Genomic DNA, 18,655 nt, shown 5'->3' with positions numbered 1-18,655 from the left:
TTCAGGAGATTTGGTACATAGTGAAGGGAGGTAGGCTTAGAACACAGGGCTGAAGAGCTCCAATAAACAAAGGTTAGACAGGAAGTAAGAACTGGCAAAGATGATTAAGAAATAGCAATCAAGGAAGAGGAAAATTTGAAGTGTGTTAGAAGCTATAAAAGTAGAGTTCAGTATTTCAGAAAGGAATGGTCAACATTATCCAATACTTTCAGGAACTTTGGTCAGGACTAAAAAGTAAAGAGCTCCTTTTATTTGTGTGTGGTTTCTTATTTCTTTTTTATTTTAATATAAATTTATTTTAATTGGACGCTAATTACTTTACAATATTGTAGTGGTTTTTGCCATACGTTGACATGGATCCACTACGGGTGTACATGTGTTCCCCATCCTGAACCCCCCTCCCACCTCCCTCCCCATCCCATTCCTCTGGGTCATCTCAGTGCACCAGCCCTGAGCACCCTGTCTCATGCATCGAACCTGGACTTAGTGGCCTTTAACACAGCAACTTTGGGGCAGGCCTGACTGGAAGCCAAGTTGGTGAAGTTGAGAAGTTGCGAATTTGAAGAAACCAAGGGAGTGAGTGGTTATTTAGATGATTGTAGTGGAAACAGTGGGGACAGGCAACTCTTTCAGGCAATGTAAGTTCGCTTTTTATGCATGTGTTCTGATTTATCCCTGAATGTAACACATCACAGAATAATTTTAACTTTATTTTTCCATGCTATGGCTTTTTCCTGTGATTTACTGTGGGGAAAGGATTTTAGTAGGGGGAAGTCAAATGATCTTTTTAAGAGCTCTTTCTTACGCCTAAAATAATGCACTGGTTCTCCCTCCAATCCCATAGTTTCTCATTAAAAAAAAAGAATCAGTCTTTTGACCTGTTACTAAAACATAATAATTTATTGAGTTACAGTATAATGTTTAATAATTTCTAGTGAGTGGGCTTATGTTGACCTGCCTCACTTTAATCATTTAAATTCTATGTGTTGCCAAAACGTATGATTTTCTTTTTTTTTAGTGGGGAGAGATGGAGAGGAGTGTTGAAATAACCTGGGCCTATTTAAAATTTCACAAATTATTTGAAATTTTATTATAATAAAAGGTGTAGTGAATTCCTTATATTAAAGAGGATATAAATGGATTCTTGATTCTTCTAGCACATTCAACACTTATTAAGTGTTCGCCTTTTACATATTAAAATAATAGTATTATATTTCATTTTAATTTTTAATTTTTTTATTCATTTAATTTTGGTTGTACTGGGTCTTCGTTGCTGTGCACAGGCTTTCTGTAGTTGTGGCGAGCAGGGGCTACTCTTTGTTGCCCTGCGCAGGCTTCTCATTGTGGTGGCTTCTTTTGTTGCAAAGTCCAGGCTGTAGGCATGTGGACCTCAGTAGTTGCAGCACGCTGGCTCTAGAGCTTGAACTCAGTAGTTGTGGCACAGGGGCTTGGTTGCTTCATGGCATGTGGAATCTTCCTGAACCAGGAATCAAACCCTTGTCCCTAGCTTTGGCAGGTGGATTCTTATCCACTGCATCAGCAGGAAAGTCCTTTACTTTAATTTTGACAATTTCTTACTAATTTAAGTTCTCTTTAGTGTCCGTTTTCTACTTATAGATTTCACTGAAATTTTGCAATAAGAGTTCGAGTTTAGAGTGCATTTTGGGCAATCTGTAAGTTGTTGGATGAATGAATGTTGAGGGTTTTCAGATCAGATTGAAAATTCAGTTTAAAAAGGTGAGAAACTTATTTGAGGTACATCCTTTATAATATGAAATTAGAGAAGTCAAGCAAAGAGGAAATGTAACTATATATAAAAAATGTCTCACCACTAATAATAAAATTCAAATTACCATGTTAAATGCCATTTCTATCAAATTGGTAAAGATGATTGTTCACACAAAAATTTGTACATAAATGTTCATAGTAGCTTTATTTGTGATAGTTAAGATCTATTAATGGAAACACCTCAATAAATAATAAGGAACAAAATAATAAAGAACAAAGTTTATATATAGTCATCAACTTGGGGTAAATCTCAAAGACATAATACTGAGTGTGAGAAACGAGCTTGAAAGGTGGTGTACTGTATGATTTCGATTTATTTGAAACGTTCTTGAAAAGACAAAACTATATTGGTAGAAAAACAGATCAGCAACTAAATAGGGTAAGGGTGTGATCAAAAAAGAATAGCATGAGAGAGTCTTTTTTTAAAAAATGACTATTTTTAGCTCTGCTGGGCCTTCTTTGCTGTGCAGGCTTTTCTCCAGTGGAGAGCGGGGCTCCTCTCATTGCCGTGAGCCTCTCTTGCAGGTCTTCTCTGGCTGCGGAGGATGGGCTCTAGAGCACAGTCTCAATAGTTGTGCACAGGCTTAGGTGCGCCGAGGCATGGGGATCTTCCCAGATGAGGGATCAAACCCATGTCTCTTGCACTGGCAGGCGGATTCTTTACCGCTGAGCCAGCAGGGAAATCCCATGAGGGAGTCCTTGGGAGTGATGGAACTCATCCTGACTGTGGTAGTGGGTAAATCAATTTATACCTGTGTTAACGTTCATAAAACTTAACTGTACACCAAGAGAAAGTGTCAATTTTGCTGCATGATAATTGCAACAATAAAAAATAAATACAGTTAAAAATTGGTAAGATGATATTAAATATAGTAGTGAAGTGGATCCTGTCTTTATGGGAGTATCACTGGTAATACATTATGCAGATATTAAGCATCATTTTACTGTTTAATGATATGAGAAATGTATTCAAAATAATATACGAAAAGAGGAGAATAAAAAACTACACCATATTTTCTATATTAGAAGCATATTTTCCCTCAACGAAGTGTATAAAATTACTCTTTGTTCAGCCACCCTCATTTGTGACAGGAAGACCAGGAAACTGGAGCCACCGCCCTTCAGTCCTTTTGTTCTTGACTGTTGTGTTTGGGATTACAGCAGCTGGGATCCTTTCAGGGGATTAAGCTGTTGGGCCAAGCATTCTGGACACAACTTCTTAGCTGCACGTCAATCAATTGTTTTCTTAGAAAAAAACCTTGCTGGTTTCAGCAAAATTCACTTTCTCAGTCCATGAATGCCAATGATGCACAAATGAATTATCTGAATTCTAATAGCGACAGTGGTTTTTCAGGCTTTTAGGAGGCTGATGTACCTGGCTTGAAGTTGTACACATTTTTTGTTTGGTTGGTTTTTGGACATGTGTTTTCTTCTGTCTTTAGTAAATATTTTCCAGTGGAATAGCTGGTTATAGTAGGTGTACGTTTAACTTTTTAGGAGTCTGTCATACTGTTTTCCAAAGTTATTTTAATATTTTACATTCCTTCCAGTAGTGTGTGATATTTCTAGGCGCTCTATACTTTTTTCCCAGTTATAATTGACTTTACATTTTGCTAACACTTAAGATAGTCGGTTTTAAAAATTTTAGTCAAGTTAGTGTGTGGTGTTATCTCATGTTTTTAAACAACTTCATTGAGTTATAATTCACATTCCACGTAATTCATTCATTATATGACAGGGAGGCCTGGCGTGCTGCAATTCATGGGGTCACAAAGAGTCAGACACGACTGAGCGACCGAACAACAGCGACCTAATTCACTCATATAAAGTATATAATTCATGACTTTCTAGCAGTGTGTTTACAGTTATGTGCAGCTCTCACCACAATTTTAAGATGTTTTCAGTACTTCAGAAAGAAATCCTGTGCTCTTTCACTTTCAACCCCATACCCCCCGCCCCTAGTCTCACCCTCACCTCCTAAGCAACCATTAAACTGCTTTCTGTCTCTATGGACTTTCCTGTTCTGGACATTTCATATAAATGGAATCATGTAATGTGTAGTCTTTTGTGATTGGCTTCTCTCACTTAACATAATGTTATTAAGGTTTATGTGTTGAAGCCTGTATCAGTATCATTCCTTTAATGGCTGAATAATATTACGAATAATATCACTAATAATACCATGATGTACCACAATTTGTTTATTCATTTGTTCGTTGAATGGACATTTGGTTTCTTTCTACCTTTGGGCTATTATGAATAATACTGCTATAAATATTCATGTGCAAGTTTTTTTGTGTGGACATGTTTTTCTCTGTCTTGATCATATACCTAGGAGTGGAATTGCTGGATCATATGGTAACTGTAATCTTTTGAAGAATCGTGAAACTGTTTTTTAAAGTGGCTGGACTATTTTACATTCCCACCAGTAGTGAGTGAGGATTCCAGTTTCTTTGCATCTGCACCATACTTGTTTTTATCCCTTTGAGACTAATCATCTTAGTAGATGTGAAGTGTATCTTGTGTTTTTTATTTGCGTTTCCCAAATGGTTAATGATGTTAAACATCTTTTTATGTACTTATTGACTTTTTGTATATATTCTTTCCTGAATTATCTATTCATGTTTTTTTGCCCATTTTTTTATTGATTTGTTTGACTTTGTTTTCTTAATGGCGTCCTTTAAAAATTTTGATAAAATCAAACATATATCCTATTTTTAATGTTTTATACATTTGTATTCTAAGAAACCTTTGCCTACTTCAAGATTACAAATATCTTCTACTACATTTTCTTGTAAAAGTTTGTAGTAAAATTTTACATTTAAGTCTATGATTCATTTTTTGTTAAATTTTGTATACGGGATGAGTTAATGGTTGATGTTCATCTTTTTTCTGTGTGACTATCCAGTTAACTCAGCATTTGTTTGAAAAGGCTTATTCCCATTGAATTTGTTTTGCCAACTTTGTTGAAAATCAGTTGAAAATCAATTTGTTTTGCCAATTTTGTTGAAAAATAATGGCCATACACAGTGGCCACTGTTTTGTTGCATTGATCATTGTGTCTTTTTTTAAAATACCAAAATATCTTCATTTTTGTTACATAATAGTTAACTTTGAAATTAGATGGAATAAGTCATTAGTTCTCAGTCCTTTGTTTTTAGTTTCCCTGTGGATTTCTATGTAGACAGTTTTATCATCTGCACATAGGTACAGTTTTACTTCTCTTCCTTTCTGATCTTTATAGTTTTTGTTTTTATTGCCTTATTGCATTGGCTAAGACTTTCCAGGACAACACTGATTAGTAGTGGTGAAAATGGGATTCTTTTTTTATTCCTAGTCTTAAGGCTTTTTCTTTTCCTATTTAAGTAGGTGGGTGTATTTTAAAAGATAAAGTAATAATTTGGCTTTTGTTTTGTAAATTCTGTTGTTTTGATAGCATTGGAGGTCAAGTGTGTATTTGGTAAAAGATACAGTGAATAGCTCTTCAGTAATGGGGGAATGAGATTTTCCTCTCTTCAGCTGCAGTAAACTTATCTAGTCATTGAAAAATATAGTATACAAGTTAGGTGAGAAGCAAGAGCTAGGGCTCAGTATGAGGATGCTCTGTATTTCTCACGGAAGTGCTCATGGTTAACTGCCAAGGGGAAAAGAAAGAACAAGACAGAGTAATAAGGGGAGATTTTGTCTTTAGTGTCAAGTGTGCTTTGAGTTAATAACTTTAGAGAGTTTTTGCTTCAAAGCACTAAAAGATACCATTATATAGTCATATACATACCTCTCTACCTATTCTGCTGTTTCCTTTGTTGTTTTATGTTTTGTCCTTTTCAAGCCCTGTACTTTACATGCAGTAAAATTTATAGCTCTAAATGGTCCGCAGTGGTTTCTGTTAAATGTATTCACCTATGCAGCTATCACCCAGAACAGTTCTTCTTTCCTGCCCCTTTCCAGTCAATTTCCCAGCTCCAGAGCCAGCAGCCACTTTCTGGTTTTTGTCACCATAAATCAGTTTCCCCATTGCTGAAAAGTTTTCTGTGTTGGACCCTTTGGATATGTTTTTGTAAGGTGATACGGGGAATGTTTTCAAGTAAAGTATAGACTTTCATGAGGAACTTTTAATTTCCTGATCATATACTACTGAATTCTCAGAATCAGTGACCCCACCTGACAGCTCCCTAAGCTAGGAGACAAGAATATATTGATGAAATTTTAGTCTGATTGCTGCTTTCATGTTTTACCTTTGTTCTTATCGAAAAAACTACAGGGCTTTCTTTTAGAGAAAAAGATCTCTGTGATCTTGTATTACTTTTCCTTGATATATCTTATCACGTGATTTTAGGTATTTTTCCATGGATGCTGAAGTTTTGGAGAAGGAAATGGCAACCCACTCCAGTGTTCTTGCCTGGAGAATCCAGGGACAGCGGAGCCTGGTGGGCTGCCGTCTATGGGGTCGCACAGAGTCGGACACGACTGAAGTGACTTAGCAGCAGCAGCAGCAGCTGAAGTTTTATCTTTAATTACTAGTTTTAAAATCTTACCAGTGATTATTATGTTTTTCTACTTCTACTAAGTTTGTATGATGGTAAGAAATTTACATTCTGTTCTCGTGGTAATGCTAGAAGCTGATATTTGAATTTCCCAGTTTATAACATACATATGAAAAAATACTTAATGCAATCCAGTTTACTTGTGCTTTTATTCTGCTGAGTGATTTTATTACTTAAATATTAATGTCATCTATAATAATTGGTTTTTATTTTGTTTATATTCTAGTTCATTCAGCCCCTAAAGAAATAACAGTGTCTAAGGGACAAGAGAAACCTGATAGCCTAGTTAAATATTTCAGTGTTGTTTGGTGTAAAGCTTCAAAGAAAAAACACAAAAAGTGGGAAGGTGATGCTGTTCTTATTGTAAAAGGAAAATCATTTACCTTAAAGGATTTGGAAGGCAAAGACATTGGAAGAGGTATTGTGATATTACCTGGTCTAAAGTTAATATATGTATCTGACTACAAAATTGAAATGTAACTGTGTTTTCTGAAGGTGTTCTTTCTTGACTTTCATGTATAAATTATCTGATAAACATAAATTTATCTTATAATAGCAAGTGTGACAGTCTTATGTATACTCAGTGAGATGAATTTCATCCTATGGTATCATTTTCTTTGAATATTAAATGGCTAGCTAGATATATACAGTTATATTGGCATTTTTCTGAGATTAGGCAGTTTTTCTTTGTGTGTTTTTCATCTTTTTTCTTTTTTTCCAGAATGCTGAATGATTAAAGGTTAAAAAGATGTGGGTATTAGGAGTAGAATATTTAACTTCAATGATACCTAATAAAAATTTGAAAATAGCAAGGAGATAATAGCTAGAGATAACTTAGATTACTTCATCTGAATTGGAGGTAACCGTTATTTCCATTATAAAACATTGCCAGCATGATTTATTTGCATAGGTTAGCCCACAAAATCAGAGTATATAAAATTAATACGGTCTTTTTACATTGTCTCTTAAATTACTCTTCAATTCTAAATGTGGCCCATAATTATAAAGTCTGTTCTACATGTTGAAAATAACATAGTTTGTAGTTTCAATAACTATGCTATGAGTAAGCATTCAAAGAGGGTTATAGTTTGTAGTTTAGTAGGGACAGGGTAATGTAATTGATAATTAGGAAGCACTGAGATAACTTTCAATGAGAATGTTTGCTAAGTACAATAGGAGCATATATAGAAGGACCATGTAAATCAGCCTACGAGGCTAAGGGAAAGCATCAAAGGAATTATTGTTTAAGGTAATATGTGAGGAATGAGTAATTTTGTAGGGAATGAGAAAGGGGCATAGCATATGTACAGGTATAGGCAAGAGTGAATTACAACTACTTCAGTGTTTCTGGAATGTAGTATGTGAAGGGCAGTGACAGAGGGGCAAGACTTGAGGCTGAATGGAATTATCTGCAATAGAATTTTTTATTATGAAAATATTGAACAAATACCATATATCCAATATTATGCTTAGTGTTTAGAGAAATTAAAAAGAAAATTAGCAATACACATTCCATGTTAGTTAAGGTGTTAGTAGCTCAGTTGTGTCTGACTCTTTGCAATCCCATGAACTGTAGCCCACCAGGCTCCTCTGTCCATGGAATTCTCCAGGCAAGAATACTAGAGTGGGTTGCCATTCTCTTTTCTAGGGGATCTTCCTGACCCAGGGATTGAACTCAGGTCTCTTGCACTGCAGGCAAATTTCTTACCATCTGAGCCACCAAGGATTGAGGCTAAATTTTTTTGAGAACTTGTTTATACTTATTTAGTGAAATTATATTCTAAAGCCCCCTAGCAAGGAAAAAATTACCAAAATTACCCTGGAATATCTGTTACCCATAACTATAGTATATATGGTTTTGAGTATGTGTAGTTTGGATTAATTATAAAATGATCTCTCAGTTGCAAATAGTGGAAAAAGGTAGAATCACCTCTGTACAAGTAGAATCACCTCTGGTGCTTTTAAAAAATGCCAGTGCTTAGGCCTTGATCTCTCAGGCTGTAATTATTTGGTCTGGATGATGGGGAGAGGGACTGAACATCTGGTTTCTAGATGACTCTCATATCAAGCAGGAGTTGAAAATCACTGGTTTAAAAAATTAATTTATTGGCTTTCAAAGTGAAAGCATCCAAATATAAGACTTGGTTGCTTAATTATAATGTTAATAAATATATCAACCTGGAGTTAATCTTGCAAGTTATCACCTATAATACAAGCAGTTTTTCTTTTAAATAATTTGGATATTCAGCATTTAAATATTATTACTGTAAGAATAAACACTCCTAAGAAACCTGAAGGCTAGAATGCTGAAATTGCTAATAGCTTGTGATAATATAGTCAGATTCAGTTGATTTTCATTCCACATACCCGGCAAAGAACAAGTGTGGGAAACAAAGTTCAAGAGTTTAAAGAAAGTCTTCTGGAGATGTTGAGATGTTTGAGACAGTCATCACTAGGGAGCAGAGTGAAACGAGTGATTTTGGAGTTGCAGAGCCTCTTGAAGATGCCTCAAAGTTAAATTTATCCTTATCTCCCATTTTCATGTAATTAATGGTAATTGGATTAATAGAGTTGGCTTCAATATGAAGGTAAAACAGTTATCTTCATTAATATGGAGAGGTCAGGACTGCTGTTGAATTGAAACAGTTTGGGAAATGGAGGGCTGGGTATTTTAGCATTTAGGAACACCAGCCAAATAACTATTTGGCTTCATCTTAGAGCTTTATCATTAGTAACTGAAAAATGTATATTATGTAGTTCCCAGTTGTCAGAGATTGTAATTATTAGCCCAGTATTAATAGGGAATTGTAGCAATTTTCCAGCTAGTTTAAAAGGGTCATGTAATGTTATCTAAAATATGATGATCTTTTATTTTGTTTTTAGAAACTTTAAAGTTTTTGGTATACACAGTTTTGCCCCTCACAGTGGCACAAAAATCATGCATTTAATTTTTTCAAGCAGAGGAGTATAAAATTCCCTCACTCTATCTGATAAATGAGTTCATTTTAAGCAGCCCGTGATAACTTACTCATATTTATACTGCATCAACACCTTACACATGGCAGCACCTAATAAATGTCTGTTGAATTAATAATAATTCAAACAAGCATGTTATCCTGCTTTTTATTCAAGAGCGAGAACTTGGACTATCAGTAGCGTCTATGACAAATGTAGTTTTACTATGCTATTGCAGGTGGAAGAGTACAGTACTGGTTGTGTTAGAAATTGTTTCTATTGCTAGTTCTTCACATTTCCACTTGTTTCTAAATGGAAATAGAGCTGTCCTGGCATTTGTCTAGATTGTTCACAAAAAAGGAGGGTCCATACATAGCCTACCAAAACCCTTCTTTGCTTGATTTTCTTTAGACAGCGGATGGCAAAACTATGAATACAGTAGACTGTATTTTAAGTAATTTAAAAAAAGCCTTGGCTCTCTAAACCTTACCTAATTTTTATAACTATATAATTATTTATTCCTTTTGATTTTTTCATGTGTGTATTTTTACTAAAAGGATGAATTATATTTTTGTTCTGGCTAGTGGGTTATTATATGAGGCTATTTGCATTCAAAGTAGTTTTCATTCTGTACAGTTTTAAGAAGAGACTCTGGTTTTACTAATTAAGTCATCTTAGAGTGTCAATAAATTAATTTTTTCCTTCTCAATTTAAAGGCACTGGATATAAATTGAAAGAGCTTGAAAAGATTGAAGAAGGTCAAACAATGATGATTGGTGGAAAAGAAATAGAAGTCACGGGTGTCATCTCTCCAGATGATTTCAACAGTGGGAGATGTTTTCAGTTTGGAGGAGGATGTTCTGCTGTCTTAAGTTCTTCTCAAGCTGCCAAGAAATCTTTCTCTAACCCTTTCAAAAGTGTCTGTAAATTCAGTTCAAAGGAAAATAAACAGAACAGTTCCAAAAATTGCAAACCACGCCATGACCCATATGCGCCAAGTAAGATTTAAAAACTTAATCTCAGTTTTCTGTTTTTATTGTCTAAAGATATTTTGGTAGGTGAATTTAAAGTTGAAATTTTGTTTTAACACTTTCAGGTAAAAGTAGTATCATTTTTCAGATATATAGTCTGACATAAGGGATAATGTTGAAATTGAACAATAATATAGTTTGAGAATTATTTCATAGGTAAATGTTCAATTGCAAGAGTATAGTAACCAAAATACATGTGTTGAAGGAAAATTGTGCAAATTATAGGTGTATACACACATACATGTGTATGATTTCAACAAAACCTGATATCTTTTGTAGGGATAAAAATTAGTAAATTCATAAATTAGGAATATTTTTGAATTTCCATTTTGCAGACTGTATGCTTTGATCACAAGTATTAGTAATTAGTGACTTAATTGAGTATTAAAATATTGAAAAGTGAAAAAAAGTATTGGAAAGTGAGAATTCATGTAAAGGATTCAAATTTTATTCATGAGAATTCAATCCAGTCAAGTTAATTTTCACATTAATGAATTTAATTTAAAAATTGCATCAAAAATAAAACCTAGTCTGTTTATGACTTTTTAAGATTTGATTGCTCAGTCAACAAGTATTTTTTGTATGCTTTTTATACATTGGGCCCAGAGGTAAAACTGTCATTACAGAGCTTCTCATTTGGTGACGTGACAGACATAAAGTTTGAATTATATTAAGTCTGTGGTTCATTTTGCCTAAAATTTTGTGTACAGGGTGAGTTAATGATTGATGTTCATCTTTTCCCATGTGGCAGTAAGAAAGGCAGTGTATGTGCTCAGTTGTGTCTTGTGACCCCATGGACTGCAGCCTGCCAGGCTCCTCTGTCCATGAAATTGTCAGGGCAAGAATACTGGAGCAGGTTGCCGTTTCCTTCTCCAGGGGATCTTCCCAACCTAGGGTTCGAATCGTCCTCTCTTGTATCTGCTGCATTGGCAGGTGGATGCTTTACCACTGTGCCATCTGGGAAGCTCTTTCCGTGTGGATATCCAGTTGATTCAGCATTTGTTTGAAAAGACTTATTCCTATTGAATTTGTTTTGTTATGTAGAAGTTGGAGAATAGAGTAAACTTTTCTCACGATGATAGTAAAAATATTGAAATAATTATAAAAATAACTCTTAAAATAGCTATAAATAGAAGTATTAAGGGCTTCCCAAGTGGCTCTGGTGGTAAAGAATCTACCTGCCAATACAGGAGACAGAAGAAACGCCAGTTCAGCCCCTTGGTTGGGAAGATCTCCTGGAGCAGGGCATGGCAACCTACTCCAGTATTCTTGCCCGGAGAATCCCGTGGACAGAGGAACCTGGCGGGCTACGGTCCATAGGATCACAAAGAGTCAGACGTAACTGAAAGGACTTAGAATGCACGCATGCTTGCAAAAAGTATTAAAATAACTATTTTCCCCTCTTGCCATTTTGGAAACAATTTTTGAAATAAAAGGACCTTTTAGATAATTTAGACCAATCCCTTCACTTTGCATTTGAGGAAACTGAGTATCAGAAGGATGAACTGACTTGCTTAAAGTAGGTATTGGCATAATTTGGATTAAAACCCCAAATTAAAAATTCTTTGCTTTATTTCAGCTCATTTGAGACTTAGCTGAAATTTAGAGAGTGGGAGTTTCTGCTTCTGATTTTTCTCTTTGTCGGAATATTTTGCCTGTCACACCGGCTCATAAGCCTCCTTCTGTCCTTTATGTGTCTTTCTCTTCGCCTTGCTGTTGTGAGTAGAGAGCTGTGCTGAACCGAAAAGAACACCGTGCTTAGTCAAGGACCTGAGTTAGAGTCCTGCTTTTGCCACTAAACTACTGATTCTTCAACCAGTTGAGGCAGTCACTTACTTCACTATATATTTTGCCTCCTGTAAAATGTGGGTTTTAATAACTACCATAGAGACTTAGAGTGCCTGGTATATACTGTGTACAATAAATATTTGATAACTGAGTGAATGAAAAATTTTATTATGATAATTTGTATACATTTGTACATGAGTGTGTATATGTGTGTGTGTGTGTAAGCAAGCCCTTTTTTTAAGTGGTAAATACTTGATTATCCTCTCTCTTTTTAAATCTTTTTAAAGGTAGTATTAAGTTGTAGACTTAAAACTAAAGCAAGAGAGATTTTGTTAGCATTAAATGATGCTTCATGATCATGAAGGGCATCTAAAGATTTAAACTGATGTCCTATTGCTGTGGTGCTTTAGGTTTTATTTTTCTCGAAGCTTCATGCTTTGTTAGATGACTTATGATTCTATGGTCCTTGCTTGAGCTCTGAATCATCTTTACCTCTATTTTCTTTTTAATTCCCTTTGTTCTTTTTAACTATTTTTTTTTTAAAGCTTTACTTATTTATTTAAAGCTGCACTGAGCCTTAGTTGCTGCATGTGGGTTTTCTCTAGTTGCAGTGAGCAGGGGTTACTCTAGTTGCTGTGCAGGCTTCTCATTGCAGTGGCTTCTCTTGTTCATTACACTTGGGCCCTAAAACACACGGGCTTCAGTAGTTGCAGAGCGTTTGCTCAGTTGCTCTGAGGCATGTGAGATCTTCCCGGACCAGGGGCCATATCTGTGTCCCCTGCATTGGCAGGTGGATTCGTAACTGCTGGACCACAAAGGAGATCCTCTTTTTGTTGTTGTTTTTTTTTTTTTTAAAGAAGAAAAAAAAAAAGGGACCATTTCTTGGTTGGAAATCCACAAGACATACACTCTTCTTTACTACTGGGATATGGTGGAAACTCAGGGGCTAAGTTTTCCGTTTTCACTCCCTAGTCCCCTACCTGCTAGGAATTCACCTCGAAAATGAGAGTTTCTTTTGGTTGCTCAGAAACCTGGGAAGATCCACAGAAAACCTTCCTCCAGGTAATTACTATCAGTAAACATGACCAGACTCTCATTTCTGTGACTATATATTTCCACAATGATGGTTATTTATTAAATACCCACCCCCCCCCTTTTTTTTTCTTTTTTGGTTGCCCCACACAGCTTGTGAGATCTTAGTTCCTGGACCAAGGTTTGAACCCGTGTCCTTAGCAGTGAAAGCACTGAGTCTTAACCACTGGACCACCAGGGGATTTCCCATATTTAGTCTCCTGGAACCTTTTGTTTTTTAATCTCCTTTTCTCATCTTTGTTCTCTTTTTTCATATTTTAAAAAATCTATTTTACTTTTTTTAACCATGATGCAGACAGACATACAAATGTATCCAAAAAATTATTTTGATGAGTTTATTATCTGATTTCAGATTTAACAATTGATACCAGCTTTCTAGTTACGGTTGGTTTTGTTTTTTGAGTGATTTTAAATAAATCTTTTAAATTGTATTACCATATTACTAAAGAATTACATTGTTATTTGATGGTACTCCATGCTGCTTTGTCAAGATTCATGAATTTTACATTTCATGAATGAAGTAATAAATTTAAATAATCGTGGTGAAGTCAATGGAAAATTTGTCGTTCTTTCTCAGTTCTTCTGATTAATAGGGGTAATAGACATTGTTAGTGGGCATAGGAATGAAAATAAAGCAAGCCTTTATATTAAATTTGGAAAGCCTTTTCAGGATAAGAAGCTATGAGTATTAGTAAAGGCCATCTTGGCAAAATTCCAACCTGTGCTTTCAGTTGGAAATAGTTCTCTTTGCTTTGACTACTGAACTTGTAAGTGTTGTGGCTTAATGAATTCTTTATGAAACAATAATGAATTTTAGTGGTTTAAAAGCACTTTTGCACATGAATTTGGAAAGCTGTTTGCCATTCTTTGCATGAATCTTACGTCAATAAGGTATGAGATTTTATTTTTAAAATTTTGTACCTTTGCTTAGCATTGATGTTACTGAATTTCAAAATTATTGTTTTAATTTTTTTTCTTTTTTAATGTCAAAGTTTGATTTTTTTTTTGGTCACAAATGATGGCAAACAGTTTTATCTTCTGAGTAATTAGAGCAAGATAATGTAATTACTGACAGAGTGGAATACATTTATAATTATACTTTTCCCTTTTTCTTAAGATTCCCTTGTTATGCTCCGACCAGATAAGAATCACCAGTGGCTGTTCAATAAGAACTGTTTTCCTGTTGTGGATGTAGTGATAGATCCTCACCTTGTACATTACCTTCGACCACATCAGAAAGAAGGGATCATATTCCTTTATGAATGTGTGATGGGAATGAGGTAGGAAAATAGTTTGTTTGATCTTATCAGAGCTTTGATTTACCTGTAACATAATAGTTTTCTAGGATGAGCCTACTATATAATGAGTCTCAATGAGTGCAGCATATATTTTAGTTGATAGGAATGGCAAATAGTAATGTGTATGTTTTATTCCACAGATGGGTTCTTTTTAAAAAACTCACTTTATTTAAAAAAAATTTGGCTGTGCCTGGTCTTAGTTGAGGCAGGCAGGATTTTTAATCTTTGTTGCAGCATGCAGGATCTCTTTTTTTTTTTTAATGCAGCATGAGAACTCTTAGTTGCAGCATGTGGGATCTAGTTTCCTGACCAGGGATTGAACCCAGGCCCCTTGCATTGGGAGCCCAGAGTCTTAGCCACAGTGAACCACCAGGGAAATCTCCACAGGTAATTCTTGAAGGATACTGTGTGCTAGACATCTTGCTTGGAACTGGACACACAACTTATAAGGATTTTGCAAAAACGTTTTCTACTTATCTCACCTCTGTTTACACACATAGACACACACACGAGTCCCTCTTCCTCTTTTAAATTGAGTTTTCTTAAAGAATTATAGTCAAAATACAGGTGAAGTAGAAGACGCACACATAAGTTCAAACCAAAGAGGGTTAAAAGAATCAAAGGTCTCTGCTAACGTATTAGTACATTTCCTTCCAGTCCTTTTTTGTTGTTTTTAATGCATATGACCTCAATTTTTACATTGGTCATTGCCACTCAGTATGCCTCAGTTACTAGGGAGTTGGGAATGTAAATTCCTCCAAGCTCTAAAGAACCCCTTGAATGATGACAAGGGGAAAATTATCTCCTGGAAACTTTCTAGATTCATGATCTCTCAAATATGCTCTTCTCTTTTGGAGATCTTAGGTCAGTTGGCCTGAGAATCATCTTTTATATCTTCTCTCTCACCTTCTCTATCTAATCATAGCTGAACTTTTGAATATTTTGACTTCCCAAATACCATTTTGAACCTAACTGTTTTTGGCACCTCACTATAGCAGTTCTAGTAACTGGTGTCATAAAATTACATTTTATCTGGACTATTGCAACAGCTTCTAACTTGTGTATCTGTTTCTGATGCTCCTTAGATTCTTTCTACTTATTGCTGCCAGTTTGATGTTTCTGGAAACAGTTCTGAACATGGCATTTCCTTGCTTAAAATGATTGCAATTCTCAGAACTTAGAGCAATGTTTCCTAATCTGTGGTATGCACTCCACTTGGGTGGTGTATAGAATTATTTTAGGTGTACCTGGACAAACTTTATTTTTTACTTTTAATCATGGCATATTTAGTTAGTGAATAATTGGAAAGAAATAGCACATCAAACTTTTGGTTTCATAAGTAGATTATGCTTGGAAAGAATTCATTTTCTTTTCAAATAAATCTAAGTTAAAAAGTGAGTTGATTTAGAGAAAAATAATGAATAGTAACACATACAGTATCACATATATGGCAAAGCATTGTAGTCATTCATGGAAGACTTACGTTGGGGAGACACTGACTTATAGGAAACAGTCTCAGCTTTCAAGGGCAAGTATCCTTATCTTCTGTCTTCTACCAGTCTTGCCAGCTTCCTAACCTTGTATTTCTTTGCTTGGAATTCAGTTCAAGCTCCAGCTGTGCTGATGTGTTAATACTGGTTAATGTAGTGAATTTCTGTTTTCCATTAAAACTCTACTCAAGGTTCATCTTCTTCAAGGGAAGCCTTTCTGCTCTCTTTGCTATACCTGGATGCTGGATCACTGTTTTCTCTCTGCCACTAACTGTATCTTGTTTAGCTGGCATCTTGCAATGGCAGAATCTAAAATAATCTAAAGTAATAATAAGGGCTATAATAATCTAAAATAATAATAGTGGTGATAATTCATGTTTGTAATTTTTTCTCTACATTTTGAACTGGAAAACATAAATGAAATCGGCTTTGGTTGTTATTTCTACTAGTAAGAAACAGAATGGATTAGCAAACTATACTTATACTTCCTTAATTCCTTTGGATTTTGTAACTTTTAAAGTGTTTATCTAATACCTGTCAAAGAACTTTTAAAACTATGAAGTGGTATAAATCCCAGTTACTGATAGTATTCCTTATAATGTTTAATTTTGAATTGCATGAACCAAGTAAGCTTGTAGGATAAGATTTTTACTAAATTATGTGATTAGATCAAATAGTGTTTAATTTTTCTTACAGGTCAAGGAGCTATTTTGGTTGAGGACTTCATTTATTGCAAGAGAATCATAAATACAGATCACTAGGTCTTTCTGGTTTATGTTTCATTACACTTTAAAGTGTTTTTATATCTAATACCGAAACTGATAAAAACTGCTCAGCTGTTAGTGATGAAAAGCACAGTTATAGTTAAATTATTTAACTGTAGATATGAAATTGGCATTCATTTCTAGTTTCTAAATATGGAATCATTATAGTAACAGATTTAGATTCAACTGTAATTTCAATTTGTTTTAGTAATTTAGTTGACAATAAATATATAATGAATATGATTAGCGCAGATGCAAAATGTCATAAATCAGCTGAATGAAGAGCTAGAAAATGTGTTTAGTGGGGGCTAGAATTCATCCTAATTACAAAATACCAGCTTCTGGTTTTTGACTAATAGGTGATGATGTTAGGTGCGTAAAATACTTTCCTTTTGTAGTTGAAGGAAATATAATTATTTCTAACAGGGTAAATGGCAGATGTGGAGCTATTCTTGCCGATGAAATGGGTTTAGGGAAAACGCTGCAATGTATTTCGCTTATCTGGACCCTACAGTGTCAGGGACCCTATGGAGGCAAGCCAGTAGTAAAGAAGACACTTATTGTCACACCCGGAAGCTTGGTGAATAATTGGAAGAAAGAATTCCAAAAATGGCTAGGAATTGAAAGGATCAAGATATTTACTGTTGATCAGGTAAGAGACTTTTGAAAATTTAGATTTGGTCATTTACTAAATATCTAGCTTTTCACATCAATGCTGCAGCTTTCACTGTCTATCCAGCAGTTTTTCAAGTGTATGTAGTTCTCTTTTTTCTGATTAAGGGAATCTTGCCTTACAATTTAGTTATGAGTTAATATATTTTAATACCTAGATAATGGTTTTCAGGAATATGCTGCTTTTATTTAATTTCACACAGTTTTGGCCCATGATTTGTTAAAGGCTACCTTTTGTTTTTTAGGACCACAAAGTAGAAGAATTCACCAAATCTCCATTTTATTCTGTTCTTATCATCAGTTATGAAATGTTACTTCGTTCCCTGGATCAAATTAAGAATGTAAAGTTTGATCTTCTAATTTGTGATGAAGGGCATCGTCTGAAGAATAGTACCATTAAGACAACTACAGCCCTCATTAGCCTCTCCTGTGAGAAAAGGATAATTTTAACTGGTCTGTATTTACTTTGGGTGAGATATGATGGAATTTTGCCTAATGAATATGCCGAACTTGTAGTATGATGTTTGACATCCAAAGAATTGATGATATTGAGTGGAATTTATACTAATCAGCCTGGGTTAGTTGAGTCTCGGTAGGATTCTGAATTACCAAATTGCTGTGTAATGTTTCCCAGATTTTGGATTCTTTGAGGAATAAACACGATGGTATCGTGGTAAAGAAAGTAGGAGATGGGGTTAGACTGCTTGAGCTTGGTTTCCAAGCCTGACATTCATTTACAGCTGTGCAACTTTGGGCAAGTTATACTTCTCCGTACCTCAGTTCTCTTATGTGTGAAATAGATTCCTTATGTTTTGAGAGTCAAATGAGTTAATTCATGTAAAGTTCTTGAAAGACTACCCTTATATGATAAGTGTTTAATATAAATATACTTTATTTTTCCATGTTTGTGCTGTATGCATATGGTTTTTTGCTGGCCAAAGCTTCTAGCCCAGGTTGTCTGGAAAAGTGGGATAGACTGTACATAAATACAAGAATACTTTTCTGCCTTATCTTTTTTAGCTTAAGGCCTAGACTAGAATTAGTCCTAAATAACTCAGAGGAGTTATTTTTCCACACCTCATTTTGGTTTTGTGTGGTGCTTTCAATTTACCATTTTGGTAGCAGGAGAAAAAAGTTGTTGTCATTACTAATGTTTACAGCCCTTCTGTTTTCTGCTCAAGGCTGCTTTTCCTGATTGTCTTTTATCCTTTTAGAAAGGATGGGCAGGGCATG

At 35.0% G+C, this 18,655-nt stretch overlaps 1 protein-coding gene across 6 annotated transcripts in view; it reads left to right on the top strand.

Annotated features, from left to right (window-relative positions):
- LOC129560125 (DNA repair and recombination protein RAD54B) overlaps positions 1-18,655 on the top strand; it is a 110,347-nt gene that overhangs the window by 56,819 nt on the left and 34,873 nt on the right. For 4 of the 6 annotated variants that reach the window (XM_088844669.1, XM_055432041.2, XM_088844668.1 and 1 more), the window contains 5 exons: positions 6,559-6,750; positions 10,004-10,285; positions 14,316-14,478; positions 17,177-17,402; positions 17,668-17,875. In XM_088844669.1, coding sequence (XP_088700795.1) covers positions 6,559-6,750; positions 10,004-10,285; positions 14,316-14,478; positions 17,177-17,402; positions 17,668-17,875 — 1,071 coding nt within the window. Of the gene's footprint in view, positions 1-6,558; positions 6,751-10,003; positions 10,286-13,093; positions 13,169-14,315; positions 14,479-17,176; positions 17,403-17,667; positions 17,876-18,655 lie in introns of those variants that run through there. The other 2 variants (XM_088844670.1, XR_016039331.1) reach the window with 2 other exon arrangements.

The sequence above is a fragment of the Moschus berezovskii genome, chromosome 16, assembly GCF_049115385.1.
Source record: "Moschus berezovskii isolate FMDL1 chromosome 16, NW_MosBer_1.0, whole genome shotgun sequence".
NCBI classification, from domain to species: Eukaryota; Metazoa; Chordata; class Mammalia; order Artiodactyla; family Moschidae; genus Moschus; species Moschus berezovskii.
This window is presented reverse-complemented; position numbering and strand designations above follow the sequence as displayed.